The 20,405-nt window shown below is 37.6% G+C and overlaps 1 protein-coding gene across 1 annotated transcript; it reads right to left on the bottom strand.

The window, feature by feature from the left end:
• Nucleotides 1–1,306: 1,306 nt before the first annotated feature.
• On the bottom strand, nucleotides 1,307–13,363 carry LOC147320369 (dual specificity protein kinase CLK4-like). The gene is made up of 13 exons (XM_086307448.1): nucleotides 13,238–13,363; nucleotides 6,401–6,494; nucleotides 6,180–6,274; nucleotides 5,471–5,594; nucleotides 4,916–4,982; nucleotides 4,655–4,768; nucleotides 4,299–4,465; nucleotides 3,853–3,947; nucleotides 3,604–3,733; nucleotides 3,443–3,525; nucleotides 3,281–3,360; nucleotides 2,210–2,285; nucleotides 1,307–2,123 (listed from the first exon to the last, which is right to left on the bottom strand). The coding sequence occupies exons 2-13, from the start codon at nucleotides 6,435–6,437 to the stop codon at nucleotides 1,986–1,988; spliced, it is 1,206 nt and encodes a 401-aa protein (XP_086163574.1). The 5' UTR covers nucleotides 6,438–6,494; nucleotides 13,238–13,363; the 3' UTR covers nucleotides 1,307–1,985.
• Between the last annotated feature and the right edge of the window lie 7,042 nt (nucleotides 13,364–20,405).

The following is a 20,405-nucleotide window of genomic DNA, read 5'->3' on the forward strand; positions in this document are numbered from 1 at the left end:
GTTAAAAATGGTCATTGGTGGCTGACTCTGAGAGACTCTGTCAACGTCCTTTTTTAGTAGCTCTAAGGCCCAAATCTCAACTACCACAAACTTTAGTTCACCCTCCTTCTGTTCAAAACACATAAAATTCCCACTTTTTTAAGTTTTTGTTCTTTACATACCGAGTGTGTTTTTCAAATGCGAATTTATCGTGTTACGTACTTACACACCCAAACATGAACTTCTTGATGAAATAGGAATCTCCACATTCTTCCTTTTTTTGTTTAGACATTATGACCAACTTATAAGATAAGATAAGATAACCTTTATTAGTCCCACACGTGGGAAATTTGTTTTGACACAGCAGAAAGTGGACAGTGCAAAAGTTATATAGCAAAAATTAGAAAACAATACAAATAATATACTGTACACAACTGTACAGAATAGAATGGAATAAAATAAAATACTATATACAGTAGAATAAAATAGAATAGAATATACAATAGGATAAAAATAGAATACAAATTCTATATACAACTGAGTAAAAATACTCTTTCTATATTATTATTATTACATTATTTATATTAATATAGCTCGATGACTTTATTTTTTGTCTTTTGAGGATGAAGTTGCTGCAAAAAAATGCAATCCTTTCAGTGTGTATACACACTGTAGTATGCAAGTTTGCATCTGAAAAACTCTGAAAAAACAACATTTTGTGTTGTTTTTTTCTTTAGACATTAACGTGATTTCACATGAGCAGAAAGTACTTTTACAAAAAGAATATTAATTAATCATATAAAACAGCAATTCTATACTGGGGACCTCTCCGGGGTTTACACAGATATTCTCCGCCCATTCCTGCAACCCTGAATGGGATCAGCAATCAGGGACAGAATAAATTTCGGACACATCAAATCTGAAATCTTTATTACAAACAGCTGACAAAAAAAAAAAAATCAAAAACATGGAATTAAATACTGTGTGGATTATAACATCATGGTGGGATTATTTCAAACAGGAATGCTCTTTGAATCTATAAATACAGCTGAAAATTCAATTCAGAATTAAAAACCAAGCAATCAAATAATCTGCACTCTTTAGTTAGAGCCTGAGGTAGATGTTTAGTGCCTCTTTGTATGTTTGTGTGTGTGTGTGTGTGTGTGTGTGTGTGTGTGTGTGTGTGTGTGTGTGTGTGTGTGTACATGTTAAAAGATCTTTGTGAGGACAGAAAATTGGCATGCCACTGTACTTGTGAGGACGAACAGTCACTTATGGAGACAAAATGCCTGTTCACACAAGTTTGAAGGTATTTTTGAGGCTCAAAATGTGGTTAAAGTGTCAGGGTTACTATTAGGTCATGGTTAGGTTTAGGCTACGGGTTATAGTATGGTATTCATTTTTGATGGTAAGGCTAGGGAAAGCATTATGCCAATGAGAGTGAGGACCTCTAAAGTCCTCCAAAGTAATCCGATTACTTTTTTAAAGTAACGGGTAAAGTAAGGGATTACTATTGCAAAAAAGTAATGAGATTACTGTTACTTTCCCGTAAGCACGCTGCATTACTGCATTACTAAACTGTCGTGATTTTGTTTGTTAGAGTGTCACATGACAATGATTTACGAGCGACATCCGTGGCAGCAACAGACGTGTGTAGATCAACAATGGATAATATGGAGTGCAGGAGAGAGTTTGACCATGCAGCATTTAAAGCATGGACGTACTTACATTACTTTAAGTTTTATTCCGTAAAAAGTGACAAAAACATTAGCGTCTGCTGTACAGTCTGTGTGGGAAGAAAGCTACTTTCCACAGCAAAAACTTGAACTTCAAATCTGAGCAAGCACCGAGCACGCTGCCACGGGAACGTGAAATTCACAGAGAAACCCCCGGATCCTCCCACTGACGTGACACTGGTCCTCACTAAGATATGAAAACATGTGTGCATGTGTGTGTATGTGCGTGTGTGTGTATGCATGCATTAGCTAGCTGCACTGCTGCTGCCTCTACGTCCTCAGTGGGCTGAAGAACGGGTGCCACAGTGCCTCCTCCAGGGTGATCCGTCTGGACACATCATATTCCAACATGCAGCTGAGCAGATCGAACAACTGCCTCTCCTCCTCGTTCTGCGTCTGCATGTACAGCTGAGAGACAGAAATAATCAGATTTCCTACAGCTACCAGTCCCAGCTCACAGCTGAAGCTGACTGGTTGATGTGAGTGCCGGGTACCTTGAGAGGTCGACAGTGTTTCCTGATGTATTCATCGTCCCAGTTCAGACACTCGCTGTGCACATAATGCTTCTTCCTACACAGATTACATGCACAGTGTTTATATTCAGTTGCAGACAAAAACACTCTGTCAACACACACAACACACTACTTCAAATTACACCTGGAGCTGAGGAGAGCATATTCACAAAAGAGATCATGGATAAGCTCTATATCACCATTTGGAGACCCTTGCTGCTAAATTTCATTTTCCTGCAGATGCACAATCTTTTTAATCAAAGTGTTATTTTATATATTTTTTGTTCTTTGTGCACAGTTCCTTGGACAGTTCTTTAGAAAAATGCTGCATATAAGAGTTGTTTATTGGCACATGCACAGTGTCTGTTTGCACAAATGAAATGCAGCATTTCTGCCATGTTTAATATGATTTCTTTTGGATTTCACTGAAAGTGTCTCTGTCATCATCTGCATCTGTGGGTGCAAATATGCATTCATTTGCAGACTATGGGGAAATTCAGCTGAACTTTGTGCTATATGAAAAGTTACATTCAGAGTATTCACCTCAGTGTTCAGGTGTATGTAATGAAGTGCTCTTTCAGTATGCAGTGCAGGCTGAGTGCAGGAGTGCCAGTTAAGGCACTCCTGCACTTAACTGGGACTCAATTAGGGATGCTTTTATGCAGCCTCCATGGGTACGAACGACCTATGAGACCCTGAGAATGGTGCAGAAAACCCTTTGGGAAGGATCTTTGTAGGGGCAATGCATAATTAGACTGCTCTATGAGCCCTTTTGTCTAGTCATGGTTTCATGCCATGTTCTCAAATGTCCTTAGTTATCATTTGTTGCTCTTCTTTATTCGCTCTCCTATTATTAGTTCTGTGTTTTCTCTTGTAAGTTGTAAGTATGACTTTTCAACAACCACAGTCCTCCAGCTTCTTGATTTCATTTGTCTTTGACATCAAAATACAAGAACAATTGATTCACACGTGTGTGTGTGTGTGTGTGTGTGTGTGTGTGTGTGTGTGTGTGTGTGTGTGTGTGTGTGTGTGTGTAGCTATTTGTGTAGCTACCTGGTCTGTTTGAGCAGATGTGGAGGGACCGGTCCGAGGACTTTCTCCATCATGGCCAGATGTTCTTTACTGTCATGGGTCTGAAACAAAACCAGCAGTTATACTACTGTGTGTGCGTGCACGTGTGTGTGTCTGTGTGCGTGTCTGTGTGTGTGTGTGTACCAGGAAGAGTGCGCGTCCTAGGTAAAACTCCATCATGACACAGCCCAGACTCCAAACGTCACATGACTGGTTCCAGCCCAGACCTGAAATGTAGATAACTGAGCTTAATTCTCTGAGTGTTCATGTAGGAGTGTGTGTGCATGTGTCAGTTGTTTGTGTACCAAGTATGACTTCTGGAGCTCGGTAGTAACGCGTTGAAACCAGGGATTCATGGGGTTCGTGGTCAAATGTGGCATTGCCAAAGTCCACAACCTTCACATCAAGACTCCTCAGCCTCTTCTCCTTACACTCCTGACATAAAAATGGACGCATACACACAAACAGGAACACACACACACACTCTCTAGTAAACATCCTTCATCACATAGCAAACCTTAAAATAAAACCATGACGTGATATTGCACTCTTACCAAGTCCTCATTATACTCCAGGTCATAGTCAGAGCGCACAAACAGGATGTTCTCTGGCTTCAGGTCTGTGTGGGTCAGTTTGTTACGGTGCAGAACTGCAAAACACACAAAAATACACAATACAATTGTGCATGAAATCAACAATTTTTTAAACTGAGCAACACAGTGTTCGACTGTCCCTGTAGAAGGCAAAAAAAACCTTTTTTTTAAATGAATCAGTAATTTTGCCTGTTTGTCAGCTACTGTTGATCAAAATAGTGGCAGACAAGCTAACAGGGTTACGCTTTGTTACACTACATTAGTTTTGATTTCTCTCCTAAAATGATGTAAAAACCCACAAACAATAAAAAAGTCTTTAGAAACTAAGAGATGTTTCAGTCCCAAGATTGCCAACGTAAACAGTCACCTACAACGCCCAGTCTCACAGAAGTAAACACCCGACTCACAGCACACAGCTTTGAAGATCTGGAAGGCCATGCGTCTAATCTGCTCCACGCTGAACGGCAGGAACTCATTCTGTCGGAGAAACTCAAAGATACTGAGGCCGAGCAGCTCGAACACGATGCAGACGTGGCCTTCATGCTCGAACCAGTCCAGCATCCTCACGCAGGCGCTGTCAGAAGACACGATAAATCACTTTAATAACGCAATCGCTGGAGATTAGAATGAGAAATGAATGCAAACAGCAATAACACAGCTATTCTTTCCTGCAGCCCATCAGTTAAACAAGAAGAAAAAAGATTTAACTGAATGCTGTCAAGGAAAAATGTAACCCCCTGGATTTCATGTAAGCTACACTTACAATCTGTTATCATCATCCAGGCAGTTGATTTCCTCCAGCACAGCGATCTCAGACCTCGCTACTTCACAGAAACACTCAATGTTCCTCACTATCTTCACAGCTACGTGCTCATCTCTGTTGAACAGACACACGACATGCAGAGGTGTATATGAGGTTTAAAGCTGATATGGACCTCTGAATGTTGAAAACAAAAAAAACATATAACCTCGAAGCACTAGAAATACCCATCAATTCCAAGGATTTTTCAGCATGCGTGCTTACTTCTCTCTGTCTATACACTTCACTACTTTTCCAAATGCTCCTTCTCCAAGTGCAGAGACAACTTCATCTGGAAAGGACAGACAGATATTTATTTGGATCACCAGTGCAGTCCAGAGCAGAGCACTTTTAAAACACTCTAAAACACACTTCCTGCAGCTTCTGACTTGTCACAAACACATTTGAAAAGTCAACTAGTCGCTTTCCTTTCATTCTTCTTCCACAGCCAGACGATTGTGTGATGCTTCCAAATTATGGCATAAGGTTCAGTTCAAGTTTAATCACAAACCATTTGGTTAATTTTCAGTAATGCATTCCAGCAAATTAAAAAGTGAAAGGTTTAGCATCCTGGACTAAGTGCCTGAGAGTACATTTATTGTACAAAAGAGGAATTGAATTAAATAATAAGCCAGTTCCTCTGTACCAGTGAAAGTAGTCAGGTGATCACGGTAACAGGAAACTATTTCTAGAGTTGCTATTCTGGTGTCAGTTGCCCTTTTAGAAGAAAAAAAGCATAAGGGGAAAGGGGGGGGGGGGGGGGGGGAATGTGATAAGTACATCTTTCTTTCATCACGAGGCCGATGTGATAGGCCAGGTGGCCCTCTTCATCATCCTCACAGCTCTTTCCCCTCTGACCCTCCTCCACTTCATCATCATTGGCGCTGCCAGCGTTGTCATCAGCCTGAGCGTTGGTTGTGTTTCAGTCAGATATATGGATAAGAAGCAAAAGAGAAAAACAGAGTGTCAATTTGAAAAATGTCAATTTTTTCATAGAATTTAATTCCAATAATGGGATAGTTTGAAATCATAAAAGACTCAGTTCTGTCCTTTTTTATATATTAAGATAAAATCATAGAAGTGTTGAGAAGCCATTAGATTATATAAGAAATGTCTAGCAAGCTAAAGTTTTCCAAACAGCAATTTAATTGCCGATGTTCTGGGATGTGTTCCCATTCAAAATAAGACGAAAGTTCAACTACAAAAATATATTTTATATACAGATCCTATTTCATCGACTGAATCACAGTGGATTATTTGGGGTAATCATATTACACAAGACCCTGCTGTTGCCATATTAGATGATGCTCCTAGTTTTGATGGGTTACTCATTCACACCTGTTATTTTTCATCTGAATTAGCAACAAATAATATAATGTAATGCACTGTATATAATGTAATTAATTAACTAATGTTAATGTACTTAACAATAAGGAAAAAAAGCCTCAGGCAAACTTAGGGGGACTGAGCAGAAAGAAGATTATCCAACCAAGTTATGAGTTTCTGAGGTGGTGCGGTGGATGCACTGGTTGAAACTTCCAGTCTTTGTATCCGTTTGTAGATCAGGTTTGGAGTCATCGCCATCTACCAAAGGACAGAGAGAGAAAGACTTCAAAACAGTTCCAGGAAACACAGACAATAATTAACCTGTATGAGGATCACAGTAACAGATATTATTAAAGGCCAAAACCTAAGAGGAAATAGCGTTACCTCTCCAGTACTCGGAGTTGTCATCCTTTCTGCCCATTGCAGTGTTATCAACACTCTACCTGACTCAGGCCTCTTCTCCACACTCTGGTAGTGTCTGCAAATGTAAGGAGAACTTATTTTCAAAAAAGGCTTTGTGAAAGCTTTAAAAAGCAAAAAGGACATTTCGCATTTAGCTTCACAGACTAAGGAGTGAATCGCACACTTTAGCATTAAACTTTACACACACGTGTGAGGCAGCGTTATCGTACTAGAATTTAGGAATGACAGGTGCCAAACAAACCGGTACAAACATTATCGATACAAATATAGAAATTCTTTACTGGCACATTATCAGCATTTTAAGCTTAGGATCTTTTACTCTTACATGAGGCCAGTACAAATTCCCACGAGGCAGTGGGAATGTAATCTTGCACTCATGTAATATATATGTTATTTATGCATATCTATATTCATGATTTTATGAACTGTTTTTATTTATGTAAAATGGCTAACGGCAGCAGTGGAAACTTGAGTGATGTAGCTTTTATTAAAAAACCAAAAATCTCTGGTACTTTGAATAGACTACTTTGTTCGTGAATATAGATTAACATTTATATCACCAAAGTAGCGAACAACATTAAAAATGCTTTCCATGAGTAGAATATAACACAGACAACATGCTTTTCTGTGCTGGTAAACATAAAGTGCTTCTAAAAATAGTCAGGAGCATTATAATTTACTGTTGCTGCACCTGAATGAGAAATTTCACTCTTAAGAGTGAAGTGGAGAAACTCTTCTCTGTTTTTTGGAATAATATAGTTGCTCTCCGTGCTATACCTCATATTCTTAACTTTAAGAACATGAGGTATAGCACACAGTTTCAAGGGTTTTGGTTCTTTATCACTGACCTTTTAGAAAACCCTATATTAGGATGTTCTGTGCAGAAGGTGAAGTTAGGGATGTGTAGGTAGCATGATAGCATAATGGTCCATGGGAGATTGTGACCAGCTGTTTAAACATATAAACTGAAAGACAAATCCTTCATGCTTGTCAAAATATGCAGTTTCTTAGTCAACTAAGAGTAGTAGAAGCCCCAAGCTTATTCAGTCACTCAGAATAAGTGAAACTTCTAATAGTCAAAACTACTGCAGTGTGTTTTTGAACTGCGTCATGAAATAACTGCATTTTGGTTTCGCATATGAGACGTTGAGGAGTTTTGCTCTTGAGGGGCTTTTAGGTGTTCCTTTGCAGGGTTCTCTTCCTCCCTCCTGAGACATAGATCTGTCTCTCTGTGCCCGTCTGGGTCGGCTGTCTCTGATCGACTGTAAATCAGCAGTGAGGATGGCTCACTCTCACTGACAACATGTAGGACCGTTGTCACTCACTTAAGAATATCCAACACTCACTCACCAGCCACTGCCAGGAGCACAGAGTACGCCACTCCTAATTACTGATCGGCAGAATAAGAAACCAATACAGCTGAAGGATAGGGCCCAGTAAAAGTGCAGCCACCAAGACATGATCTATTTAAAACATGCTGGTTTACATAAAGGCAATGCCAGTCATTTGTGCCTGTAGTCATCTGTATAGGGATTGATTATTTTTGGCTAGGCAGTGATTTTATTATTACCCAATTGCTTATTTTCTCTAACAAAACTAATTTAACTCTATTTTTGGACATGAAAAACAAAATCTTCTTCTTAGAAGATCTTCTCTTACTGCTCCAAACAAAAATCACTGCCTAAATTTTAAATCTAGAACAAAGTACAAGGTGTTCCTGATCGGATGTGCTGACAGTGTGGGTCTTGTTTTAGCCATATGCCACATTTTTACAAGCTAGGAAAGGATTTCAAATTATATTGCGCACATTTTTTTTTTTTTAAACGTATGTTTATTTGTTTTTTCAACAGTATCAACACCAACATAAAATGAACGTATGGCAGTCATTAAAATAATAATAATAATAATAACAACACTAATAATAATAATAATAATAATAATAATAATAATAATAATAATAATAGTAATAGCGATAATTGAAGTGTTAATCCTAAAGGGTTCCAAATAAATGCATAGTTAAAAAAAATTAAATTAAACCATACAAATAAATACAATTAAAAAAAAAATAAATAAATAAAAATAAAAATAAAAAAATAAATCATAATATAGGTTACATAGTATATTCCCAACAGCAAGTCAGACATTATTCATTATCTAGTTGTCTTATTCACTCACCGCCCCCCCCCCACATCCCCACTCCTCAGTAGATCCAAAAATATCTTCCAGATGTTGTAAAATTCAGAAGCCTTCTTTCTAACAATATAGGTCAGTTTCTCAAGAGCTAAACTCGATGTTAAATTATTTAACCAGTGGTTAAAAGAGGGGCAACCAACATTCTTCCAGCATAAGGCGATACAGCGTTTGGCCTGTAGCAAACAAAGATCGACCATTATTCTTTCCTCACAAGACAGAGTACAGTCATCTGGATACAAGCCTAAAATGCATAACTTAGGGCAAAGCGGTACAGGAGAAGTTGTGATCTGAGAGACATATTGTAACACAGAGCTCCAAAATTTTTGGATCTCTTCACATTTCCATAGGCAGTGATAAAGTGTACCCTGATGCCTATTACACTTATAGCATAGATCAATTATATTAGGATCAAATTTATTTAATTGTACAGGGGATATGTATGTTCGCATTATCCAATTAAATTGTATCATTCTCAAACGAGTGTTAATGGTCTGAGTGTGTGTTTTTGAACATATTTTACCCCATTCAGTATATGAAATATCTTCTTGTAAGTCACTAATCCACTCCCGTCTTTTACTATCAGAGTTATCCTTATGGTGTTCAACTAACAGGCTATAAAACTGGGACACCAGTCTTTTACCAAAACAGTTTTTTGTAACATGAGTTTCTAGGATGGAGAGTGGGGGTTGGTGCACTGAATTGTTTAAGTGTGCCAGAATAAAACTTCTAAGTTGCAGATACTTAAAAAAGTGTTTCTGCGGTAAATCAAACTTTGCCCTTAATTCACTGAAAGACATTAGAGAATATTCCACATATACGTCCTGTAGTGTCGCAATGCCCTTGTTCAGCCAAGCTTTAAAGCCCATGTCATTCTTAGCCGGGGCAAAGAGTTCATTACCCCAAATTGGGGAGAAACAGGACAACCCAGAAGAGTCATTCAACATTTTTTGTACTTCATGCCAAACAACAACAGTGTTTTTTACAAAGGGATTAGTAGTAATTTTCTTTAAAGTTTTAAAGGGTGCTGAGTATAAATAGCTATTTAACGACAGACCCTTTGAGGACATTCTTTCAGTTGCTAACCAGGGAAGGGAAATATCGTTTGAAAACCAAAACATAGTGGTCCTCAGCTGAGCAGCCCAATAGTACCATTTTAAATTTGGAAACTGTAGTCCTCCCCTATCATATGGTAAATACAAGAGGGAGAGTCTGAGTCTTGGCTTCCTATTGTTCCAGATGAAATTAGAAAGAAGCTTTCTGGTCTTGGAAAAAAAAAGAAGGAGGAGGGGCCAGCGGAATTGACTGAAAGATATACAGGAATTTAGGTAATATAGTCATCTTTACTATGTTTATTCTTCCCAGTAAAGAAAGAGGCAACGATATTAATCTAGTGATCTCATCCGACAACCCTACCACCAGGGGCTCATAATTGGCTGAACTAAGATTGCTTATCGTTGGGGTTACTCTGATGCCTAAATATTTAAATCCCTCTGCGGCATTCACAAATGGGTGGGATACAACTGGTTTCAACCTCTCGTTCATATTTAAAAACATAATGGATGATTTTTCTTCGTTCACTTTGAACCCAGAGAAACTGCTAAATTGATCGAATAGCTTCAGGAGAGATGGTATTGATTCTGCAAGGTGTGATAGAAACACAACAGTATCGTCAGCGTACATTGCAATTTTGTGTAGCACCTCCCCGATTTTAATACCATGGATCGAGGGATGTGATCTAATTGCTATCGCTAAAGGTTCCATGGCTAGTACAAAAAGCAGAGGTGAAATCGGAGACCCTTGCCTGGTGCCTCGAGATAGCTCAAAAGGACTAGAGATGAGATTATTGGTAGATACCATTGCAACCGAATCAGCAAGTAAAATTTCAATCCATCGGCGGAAGTGATCACCAAATCCAAAACGCTTAAGCACCTCAATTAGATAGGGCCATTCAACTCGATCGAACGCCTTCTCCGCGTCGAGTGATAGTATTGCAGTATCAGGTAACTCTTCACATTCGTGGATTATATTGAGAACTCTCCTCACATTGTGGAACCCCTGGCGATTTTGAACGAAACCATTTTGATCTCCGTGTATAATGGCTGGAAGAGCCCTCTCCAGCCTCATAGCCAAAGCCTTAGCTATGATTTTGGAGTCAGAATTTAACAGCGATATGGGTCTGTAAGAACCCCTTTCGGCTGGCGCTTTGCTCGGTTTTAGAATGAGAGTGATCAGGGCACTACGAAATGTAGCAGGGAGGCGACCTGTTTCATAGGATTCCAAATAAACATCTAATAATGGGGGAATTAATTTTGCTTTAAATAGCTTGTAAATATCTATCGGAAGCCCATCAGGACCCGAAGCCTTACCACCTCTCATGTTCGTAATTGCATCAGAAACGTCATTGAAATTTATTTCTCTCTCCAATTCATTTTTCACATCCTCAGAAATACAGGGAAAGATCAATCTATCCAAGAAAGCATTTTGGCTTACCAGGTCCAGTGGGCTGTCAGATTTATATAGGGTTTTATAATACGAGACAAAGGTGTTATTAATTTCTGTGGGATCTGTAGATAATTCCCCTTGATCGTTCCTAATTATATTAATGGCTCTGTCAGATTCAAGTTTCTTTATCTGCCAAGCTAGTAGTCTACCCGGCTTTTCATATTGCGCACATTTTGATGTTAAAAAATTTGGACAATAACTTAACCCTGACCGAATATGGTTAACACCTGACTGATGTTAGGAGGTCAACCATGGAGGCCTCAGACTGACAACACCGTTGGGTTATGAGGTGCAAATAACACTTCTTGAAACACAATAACTTCCTAACAAAACACAATGGCAAAATATTTTTTTAAAAGCTTTTTTTGTTTTTGAGTTATTATCTTGAAGTGTTCTTGTGCAAATACAAACTGGGGAAAGGAAATGCTGTTTGGATTAAAATCAGGTCAGAGTTATGGTACCTTGTTACTGTAAGTAAAAGGGAAGCTACTTCCTTCAGGAATGATTAAAAGAAACAGCTGTTGACTGGATATAAATCAGGAGGCAGTCAGCAGTCTGAAGATTTAAGATCTCTGCAGAGGGCTGCTTTGTGACATCAGCCTGCTTTCTTCTTTACTTCTAATAACAATTTCATAACCTCAAGAGTCTTTGTCATTTGAAAATTACCATAAAATGCTCTCTGGACAACTGCTGAAACAGCCAAAGTTGCTAAAGTTGACTTTTACTGTGTTCCTTTAAGTTCTATTCCTTTGTACCCTTTTTCTATATTACGTAATAGGATAAATTTCAATCTGGATGGTTGAGTGACTGCTTTAATTGGAGGGGATTATTTAGTTCAGTTCAGTTGTAGTTTAACAGGTCATCTGATACAGCTGAAAATACACTTAGATGAAATCTAACAACAGCTCTAACTGTGCTCTGAAAGCTGTCCAGACCACAGAGCTCCAACAATCAGCACTGTGTCTGCTAACACACTGCTGCTGTGTACAGTCCATGCATGCGACACACTAAGAATACTGCAGGACAGAATGAGATTCTGTCTTTTCACACCACAGGTTAAATAAAGCAGCAAAGTGAAATGTCACAACACCATGGCTATGAAAAAAATAAATAAAAATTCTGGTTGGCTGGTTAGCTTATTATTGTGCGTCATATAGAGTATTGCTAAAATGCTGGATGTTTATATTAAATGTGAACTAAGCTTCAAATAATGAAAAAAGCTCAGACTTACATTGGCTCTAAATGCTCCTTCCAGACTGATTATTATTATCATTATCATTATTATTATTATCATTATTGGCTCTGTAAGCACAGGAAACCCACCCCCCTTCAAATCTGTTGTTTACAAAGAGCATCCAATCAGAATGAAGCTGGCTTATCTTAAAGGGGGTAAAAGGATAAACCATTTCAATGCCCAGTATAAGATACAAAAGGATTATTATTAACTGCAACTCATGCCGAGTTACTTCAGCAGAGTTCAGGAATAACTACATGTAAACAAGTTCAAATTCCAGTGTAACTGTGAAGAACCACATCTTACCTGGGTGCTAAGTACCAATGTACTGCTTCACTTATTCCAAGCTAAAAATAAAACCACTGCATCCAACTCTGTAAGTTATATTGATGTTTTTTTTTCTGTGCATTTATCCTTTTCACAGTAGTGGACATAGTTCTTATAATTTTCATTTTAAACATTTGGTGCACGGTTCATATTTTTTACTTGCATTGCAGCCTACTGCATATCTCCATCAGTTTATAAACAGAAAATCTTTTATAGATTATTTTTATATTTTAAAAGTTGGTATTTTAAAATTTTTTTGCTTTTTTTTTTCACCCCACGCCCCCATTGGATGTTTGTCACTGAAGCAATAAGAAAAATTCCTCGACTGTACAAACTCATTTAGCTATAAAAGTAACAATTTAAGAAAAAAAATCAAATCGAAATAAAATATAATAATATATATGATATAATAAGAACCATACATTATTGTTTGAAGTCAATAATAAACTACTTTAAAAAGCAACATTTGTAACAATTTGCAAAACAGTTAACTGGTTACAACAGATTTTGCAGTGTTTAGTGATAGTGATCTATCTGCTTACCTGTATTTGGAATTGAAGCTGTGGAGTCTTCTGCTTCTCTTCTATCTGCTTTTTGGGCTCTTGCAGGTCTGTTCAAGCAACTTATCGTCCTCTTCTTTAGCTTCCTTGGGCCACTATTCCACGCCCCACCAAAGCAACACAACCACTTGTTGTCACATGGCATAGCTGTCAAAGAAGGAATGGGAAAAATGGCGTCCGTGGTGCAATAAAATATTATGTCCTTCAGGAAACCAAGCCATGGACATTCCGGTATACTTCAAGGCAGTAAAATCCTCTGCCAGCTGTAATGAAAAAGGACACGGGGGCTGCTCCTGCCTCGACCCTTGGCCTCACCCCGTAAAGGCTCCTCTTTCATCCTTCAGGAGAAAACATAGTGTACTGTGTCTGAAACTGTGGATACAGGATGATGCAGGACATTAGGTGATGTACTCTATGAATGACATGGGGCACACGATCCACCAGCAAATCATACATAACTGTGGTTCCATGTAAGCACAGTGCCACATTAAGGCTTGGATCCACAAAACGTAAGCTATTACTCACTGATACTGTTTTAGAGCAGTATCTTTTATTTTCCGATCTTTAAATTAAATGTTGCAAAGCTAATATAACATAACAAATAATAATAATAATAATAAAGTCTAAATACAGCAAATAACAACAAAACATGTTGAAATGTAAGCATAGAACCAGAGTTATGTTTGATAACTACTACTTCGTGAGGTTAAAGTTTTCTCTTGAACACTTAACTTTTGTTGGTATGTGCTGACAAACCCAGAAACATGAAAACTGGTTATTCATTCTTCTTGGGATGCTTTATGAGTAAAGAGTTTGTTTTTGGTTCATTTGACAAATTATCATAGATGAAGGACTAAAGGGGATGACATGCATCCAAAATCAAAATGTGGAATAATACCACTGGTTTAATACAAAGACCTACTTAGAGTTCCCAGAAAGTCTAGAACTAATGTTATTATATTGTCAATCTCACTGCTAAATTAGTTGCTAACAGGTTTGTTCTGCTGTATCAGATTGAATTTAGTTTACAGCCTACATAGCTCTGCACTAAAGTGTGAGTGTGATATTCAGTCATCTCTGAATCTTAGAATCTCTGGTCTGATTTAAACCTCTCAACCTTTTAAAAACCCAAACCCCGTCACAGTTCTTGCATATGGTGTTGCTCAGAGTTCATTTCTAGGCCCATAGTTGATTCAGAGGGATCATAGAAGGATCACCTTTTTTCACTGCTTCACAGATGACTGTTCATAAATGCGCTAATTTAAATAAATCCTGTAGTGTTGATCATCCTGGGTCAAAAAGAAATTAACAGCGTACATAATCAAATGAAGGAAAAACCAACTGATGCTTAAACATTAGTAGTTAAAATTTATGTTTGGCTGTTAAAATATCTTAAGTTTTACAACTAAATTTTAGAACGACACAAATACTCCTCTAAATATGGTCTAAATGCGGTCTTTTCAATTAGCTGCAAATGTTCAGGGTTTGTGCAATGATGTCAATGCTGGATTTGTCCAGATGAGCGCCATTTTATTACCTCCTGTGATAGAAATGTTGAAATTCCTTTAAAAACGTCAAAAAAAGCTGCAGCTGCTACTTGTACACATCCAGTTTCACTTAAAAGCAGCTTTATTTACATTTAACACAATGTATACATAAATATTGTAGTCCAAAATATATTTAAATCAGTCTTGTTTATTTGATTCACAGTTTAAGATAAGATAAGATTTAATGAAACCTGATAAAAAACGTATTTAATTGGGTAAGAGGACATGAAAGCGCACTGTTGCATCACTTTGATACTGTTTCACGCCCACCACTACTTAGATTTCTTTTCAAAAACATTCAAAGTAAAGATATCCGCACCTTTAACAACTGGCATTCTTCAAATTCTGAGACAAGAACATGACCGGAGGCTCACCTAAAGAGCTTATTGAAAACGATCTCATGGAAAAAGTGAGCGTCAGAAGTCATTCGAGGAACAGATGGAGAGAGGAAAGGAAGGCTTCTTGACATGGAATAAGAGGTTTTACTTGGCACACATGGAAAATCTGAGGCACTGGAAAGCTGCGTTAGTAGCTCGAGTAAACTGAACTTGAGAACAAACGCTAAAACTATTGGCCTTGACTTTTAACTGCATTGTGTGACAGAGTAATCAGTGAATGACAGGATTGCTGTATATATACACTGCAGCTGATGAGTACTCGAATGGGGACAGGTGTGCAGTTCAGAGCCTAAAACGAGCTGAAGGAGCCACGCCCACAGACAGACAGAAGGGGAAACGGAGACTTTTGTCGTGCCAAAGTAGGTATCCCCGACAGAATTTGTTTCCCCTGTGCTGGGAGCACGCAGGAAGTACTGATGTTTTCATTTTGTGAAAAAGTGAAAAATTAGTATCATTACATTACCATTCAGTTAGAGGGTTACAACAGAAAATTATATATTTATTCCCCAGGGGGTATCAGATGGGATTATTTTAATAAACCATAAACATTTTGGCTAATAACTATTTTTATTCTCCTGTAACTTTACTATATAAAGAGCTAAATCCTCCAAAGTTTCAGGAGTAATGCGTCATAATAAGAAGTGTTTGTGAACGAAAAATCAGCAATGTGGGATACTGTTTGTCCGTGATTTACACAGGGGGAACAAATTGTGGCAGGATCAGCCTGATATTATTTGTATCCCACTATAACTTTGTTGTATAAAGAGCTAACATCTCAAAAATGTCAGGAGTAGTTAGTCATTATAAGAAGTGTTTGTAAACTAAAAATCAACAATGTGGGATACTGTTTGTCCGTGATTTGGACAGTCCAGCGTATGCTCACGACGCAAGGGGAAACAAATTCTGTCGGGGATACCTAGTTTGCCACGACACCGGCAATAAGTCAGACTCGTTCCCGGTGGGTGATGGGCTCCGCCAGGGCTGCCCTTTGTCACCGATTCTGTTCATAATTTTTATGGACAGGATTTCTAGGCGCAGCCAAGTGGCGGAGGGCTTTCACTTCGGTGGCCTCAGAATCTCGTCTCTGCTTTTCACGGATGATGTGGTTCTGTTGGCTTCATCGGGTGAAGGCCTCCAGCTCGCACTGGAACGGTTTGCAGCTGAGTGTGAAGCAGCGGGAATGAGGATTAGCACCTCCAAATCTGAGGCCATGGTTCTCAGCCGGAAAAGGGTGGAGTGCCCACTCCGGGTCGGGGATGAGTTCCTGCCCCAAGTGGAGGAGTTCAAGTATCTCGGGGTCTATGTAGATAACTAGGAAAAGTGAAAACTTCATGGTTCTACTAATGTATAGAGAGGAAGAAATTATTTTAGGACTCTAACAAATACTATAATAATACATATGCTTTATGGTTGCCTCTACTTTAAACTTTAAATGGTTTCAGGAAAACTTATACTAACCCTAGTTTAAGCCTCAGACCTTCCTGGTTGACGCTAACAAAAGCTAATGTTAGCCTCTTATTTGGGCTGCTAAAGTAAAGGCTTTTAGCTAGCTGACCAGCATAGATTAATTTGGCGATTAACAGACTAGAGTGGTAATATTATTGAAAGTTTATTTTCACCTCAGCACATTTATCATTATGTCCATTCTGTAGCACATAGAAATGTTTAATTAATATTTGCAAATAGACACATTTTCCTTGTAACTGTATCTTTACTCCAAGATTTGTTGAAAATGTAATTTATGTAACGCTGAGCAGCATTTCAAGTATGTTGAATATTTTTGTACTTGTGCTAATGTGATTGTGCTAATATGATTAAATAATAATAATTATAACTAAATAAATAAATAATAACTATATCTTGATTGAAGTATAATATAAGCACAGTGCTGGTGTGCAGGGGTGTTATATGCCTTGTGGGGGATGCTGTCATATTATAAACTGTAATGTCTGTATCAAGCTTTTAGGCTAATATATGCAGAGATATATGTGTCTTTCTTAAAAATTCAAGTCCTTAGAGATTATTTGAGAAGTGGATCAACACCTATCACTAATTGAACCACTCTAAAACCTGCAGTGGAAAAATGTTCCTTATTTAGTCTGTGAACACACACTTTGGTTTTCCAGGTCAGAGAAATGGCCAAGAAAATCTGGTGATGATCGAGCTGGTCTCAGGAAATGAAGAAAAAGCCTGATCACCTTCTCTACAAATACAAGGTGAGTTTAATGTTGTGGTTGTTTAGTTTTTCAAGGTATGTATCTTAATTTATTTATAAACTGCTTATGTTGCAACAGCATGTTATTTGTATGCAACTCTACGTGTATTATAATCCTTTGTATTTTTATTCATTTTTTAGCTTAAACATAAACAACAGCAACAAAAAACAACTTTTTAAAATGTCTTTTTGTTTCTCTTTTTTTCCTCTGAATAAGTTCCTGTATGAACTGAACATCTAAGAAAAAGCTTATTTGTGTATTTTATTTAAAGCTCAGATGGAACTTGATGGACTAAGATGCAGGCTGCATTCAGGACTTTCTCACACTGGCATATGAAGTCGTACCAAGAGAAAGTGTGCACACACAACGTGTCACTTTGTGCTTGCTCTTCCTCTACCCTCTGGTGTCACTTTGTAATCACTTGTCTTATTATGGTCTTATTTGTTGCAGTTTAGGGTCTGTGCACATAAGCAGAGGTTTTTGCTTGGGAAGTAACTGTGACCTCGTTTTCAGAGGCTTCTCTAACATTTAGTGGTTGTGCAAATATGTACTTTTTCCTCTACTTAAAGTTAAACAGCTAAGACAATTTGAAAACAAACAAAAAACAAAAAAAGGTGTGCATTGAGGATTTTGAACTATGCTGTTTAAGTGTTGTCACTGCTGAGGATTTGTGGACACAGATGATCTTTTTTCACTTAGCCGCTGTTTACAGTTTGTCTTCATCCGGACAAGCGCTTATTATTGTACTTTGCCCCTCACTGTCTTTCATCTGTGTTCGGAGTCTGCATGCAGAACATGCACAAGCATGCATATAGTTTTTTGCATTTTTTCTTGCACCTAGAGTCAAGTTCTGGGGCTGTCTCTGTCTCTTTTGGGACCACTTTTTTTTTCTCTTAGTGAAGGGGATGTCCTGGCAAAACGTCAGTTCTACACCTGCCGACTGCGAGCACATTGATGATGTTCTCAACAAAATTACAAATCGTTTCTGTGGTGGCTTAATCTGCGTGACCTGATAGAAACTGCTGCCACTGCTCCTGTGTAACACTGCAATTCGTCTAGGAATAGCCTCATATCATTTGCTGTGACTTCACTCCTGACATTTTCAGGATTACTCTTAGATGTTTTATTTCCCATTGTGTTTTAATCTGTATTTGTTTCCTGATCATTTACTCTCTCTTTGTTAAAGATAGTGTTTGAAAATCCGATCATTGATATACGTGTTCCACTGTAAACTTTAAACTTCTTTAAATAGACTCTGGTGTGGCGTCAACAGTCAACAAATCTTGACTCAAAGTTTGTTATATTGTAAGGTAAAGACCCCACAGAGTTGATCCAGGACAAATGTTCACAAAAATTCACTTTGTTGATGAAGTAAATGCAATTCAGTAATCAAAAGTGAGTGGCTATAACTGACTACATGTGTATACTGTATCATGAGTGGACAGACATGGATGAAAACCACACCATAACTGTTTGGCTGAGGCAAAATAACCACAAGGCAGTGATTCTAACTTAAAGGTACTCTGGATATTATTAAATGTAAACATATCGTTAAATATTACATTTTTTGTTTGTCAGGTGTTCTGTTTGAATAAAACACTTTGGAGCCACTTGAATGAATGTATATAAACACGTTTACATTTGGGCAAACTGATTTCAAGGAAATAAAAATGCTCAAATTTGAAAGTTTGTGAGTCATTTAATGACAAGTTGGGTGCTGTCATTATATTTTAGTATAGTTTTTGAGTTGAGGAGAGTGAAGAATAGTTAACATTAATTGTACCAATGTTATTGTGTACTAAGCACAGATTAATGTAAAAGGTTTTAATTTACAAAATTTTGCACAAGTGGTGTATTAGGTTGTAATTGTATAGAAATATAGGATATAAAGAAGTACATTTAATGAGTTACAGTGAAAAGAAGTGCCTGAGAATGGTATATAAACAGAACTTTCAATTTTTCTATTAAAGGAAAATATCAGTTAGTGATACAGAAAATTTAGTTTTCTGTTTGTTTTAGCTGAAGGAAATGTCCATAAATAGTACAGAGAGTATACTGTAAATCTACAGAATTTTCCGTTTTATCATTTATGGAAAAGTCTGTCAACTGCCACAAAAAAACAAAATAAAATTTTTTCTACTGAACTCTTTATTACAGTGTATAATTTATCAGTTTCTGTTTTTTCCTTCATCCTAAAGACTTGTCGTTCATTCAGGTGTGCAGACATTTTTAACCTGATATTTTAGTCACCTGAATCTGACATTTCTTTTATATTTAGAACTTAGTTTGAGTTCCAAAATCCTATTTTATCTTAAAATTTGGACTTTTTCATTGTATATTCTTCTCTTTTTAGCCAATAATCAGGCTTTAAACTTTATTGAAGTTTTTTTTAGGAATATCCTTTACAGAACAACAAGTTCTGAAATGTCAATTCAATTCTTTAAAACATAAAGTCCTCAGTAGATAATTTAACATATTTCCTGAATAACATGAACAGTTTTCATTTACAATTTAACAACAGAACCAGTATATAAATAGTCTGTGTGCTATATTATATTGTTCTTTATAGTATCAACCCACTGGACAGTTTATGTGATTGATATGTGTGTGTGATTAGAGGTTGCTGGACTAAGGAGATCAATTCTTTTTTTCTTTTTTTTCAGAAAAAGAAGACAACGAGCTCCTGGTTAGCAATATTTCCACGCATGTGATTCATTACAGACATGCAGTCATAGTGAGGACGTGACACATTTAATTTAGTGCAGAGCACAGACACACTCTCTCTCTCTCACTCACACACACACACACACACACACACACACACACACACACACACACACACACACACACACACACCACTTTCTAATGAAGAGTGTCCTTTTCACTGCCAGATGTATTGACAGACAGATGTGAAAGCTCTCAGCTGTGATTAGAATATAGTCAATCAGTCACACAAACCAGCAGAGTTACAGTACGGCACGAGCAGACA

This window comes from Aulonocara sp. 'chitande type north' Nkhata Bay, linkage group LG10 (genome assembly GCF_057382095.1).
Source record: "Aulonocara sp. 'chitande type north' Nkhata Bay isolate Kocher_YH1m ecotype deep benthic linkage group LG10, A_spYH_male_GT1.1, whole genome shotgun sequence".
Taxonomy (NCBI): Eukaryota; Metazoa; Chordata; class Actinopteri; order Cichliformes; family Cichlidae; genus Aulonocara; species Aulonocara sp. 'chitande type north' Nkhata Bay.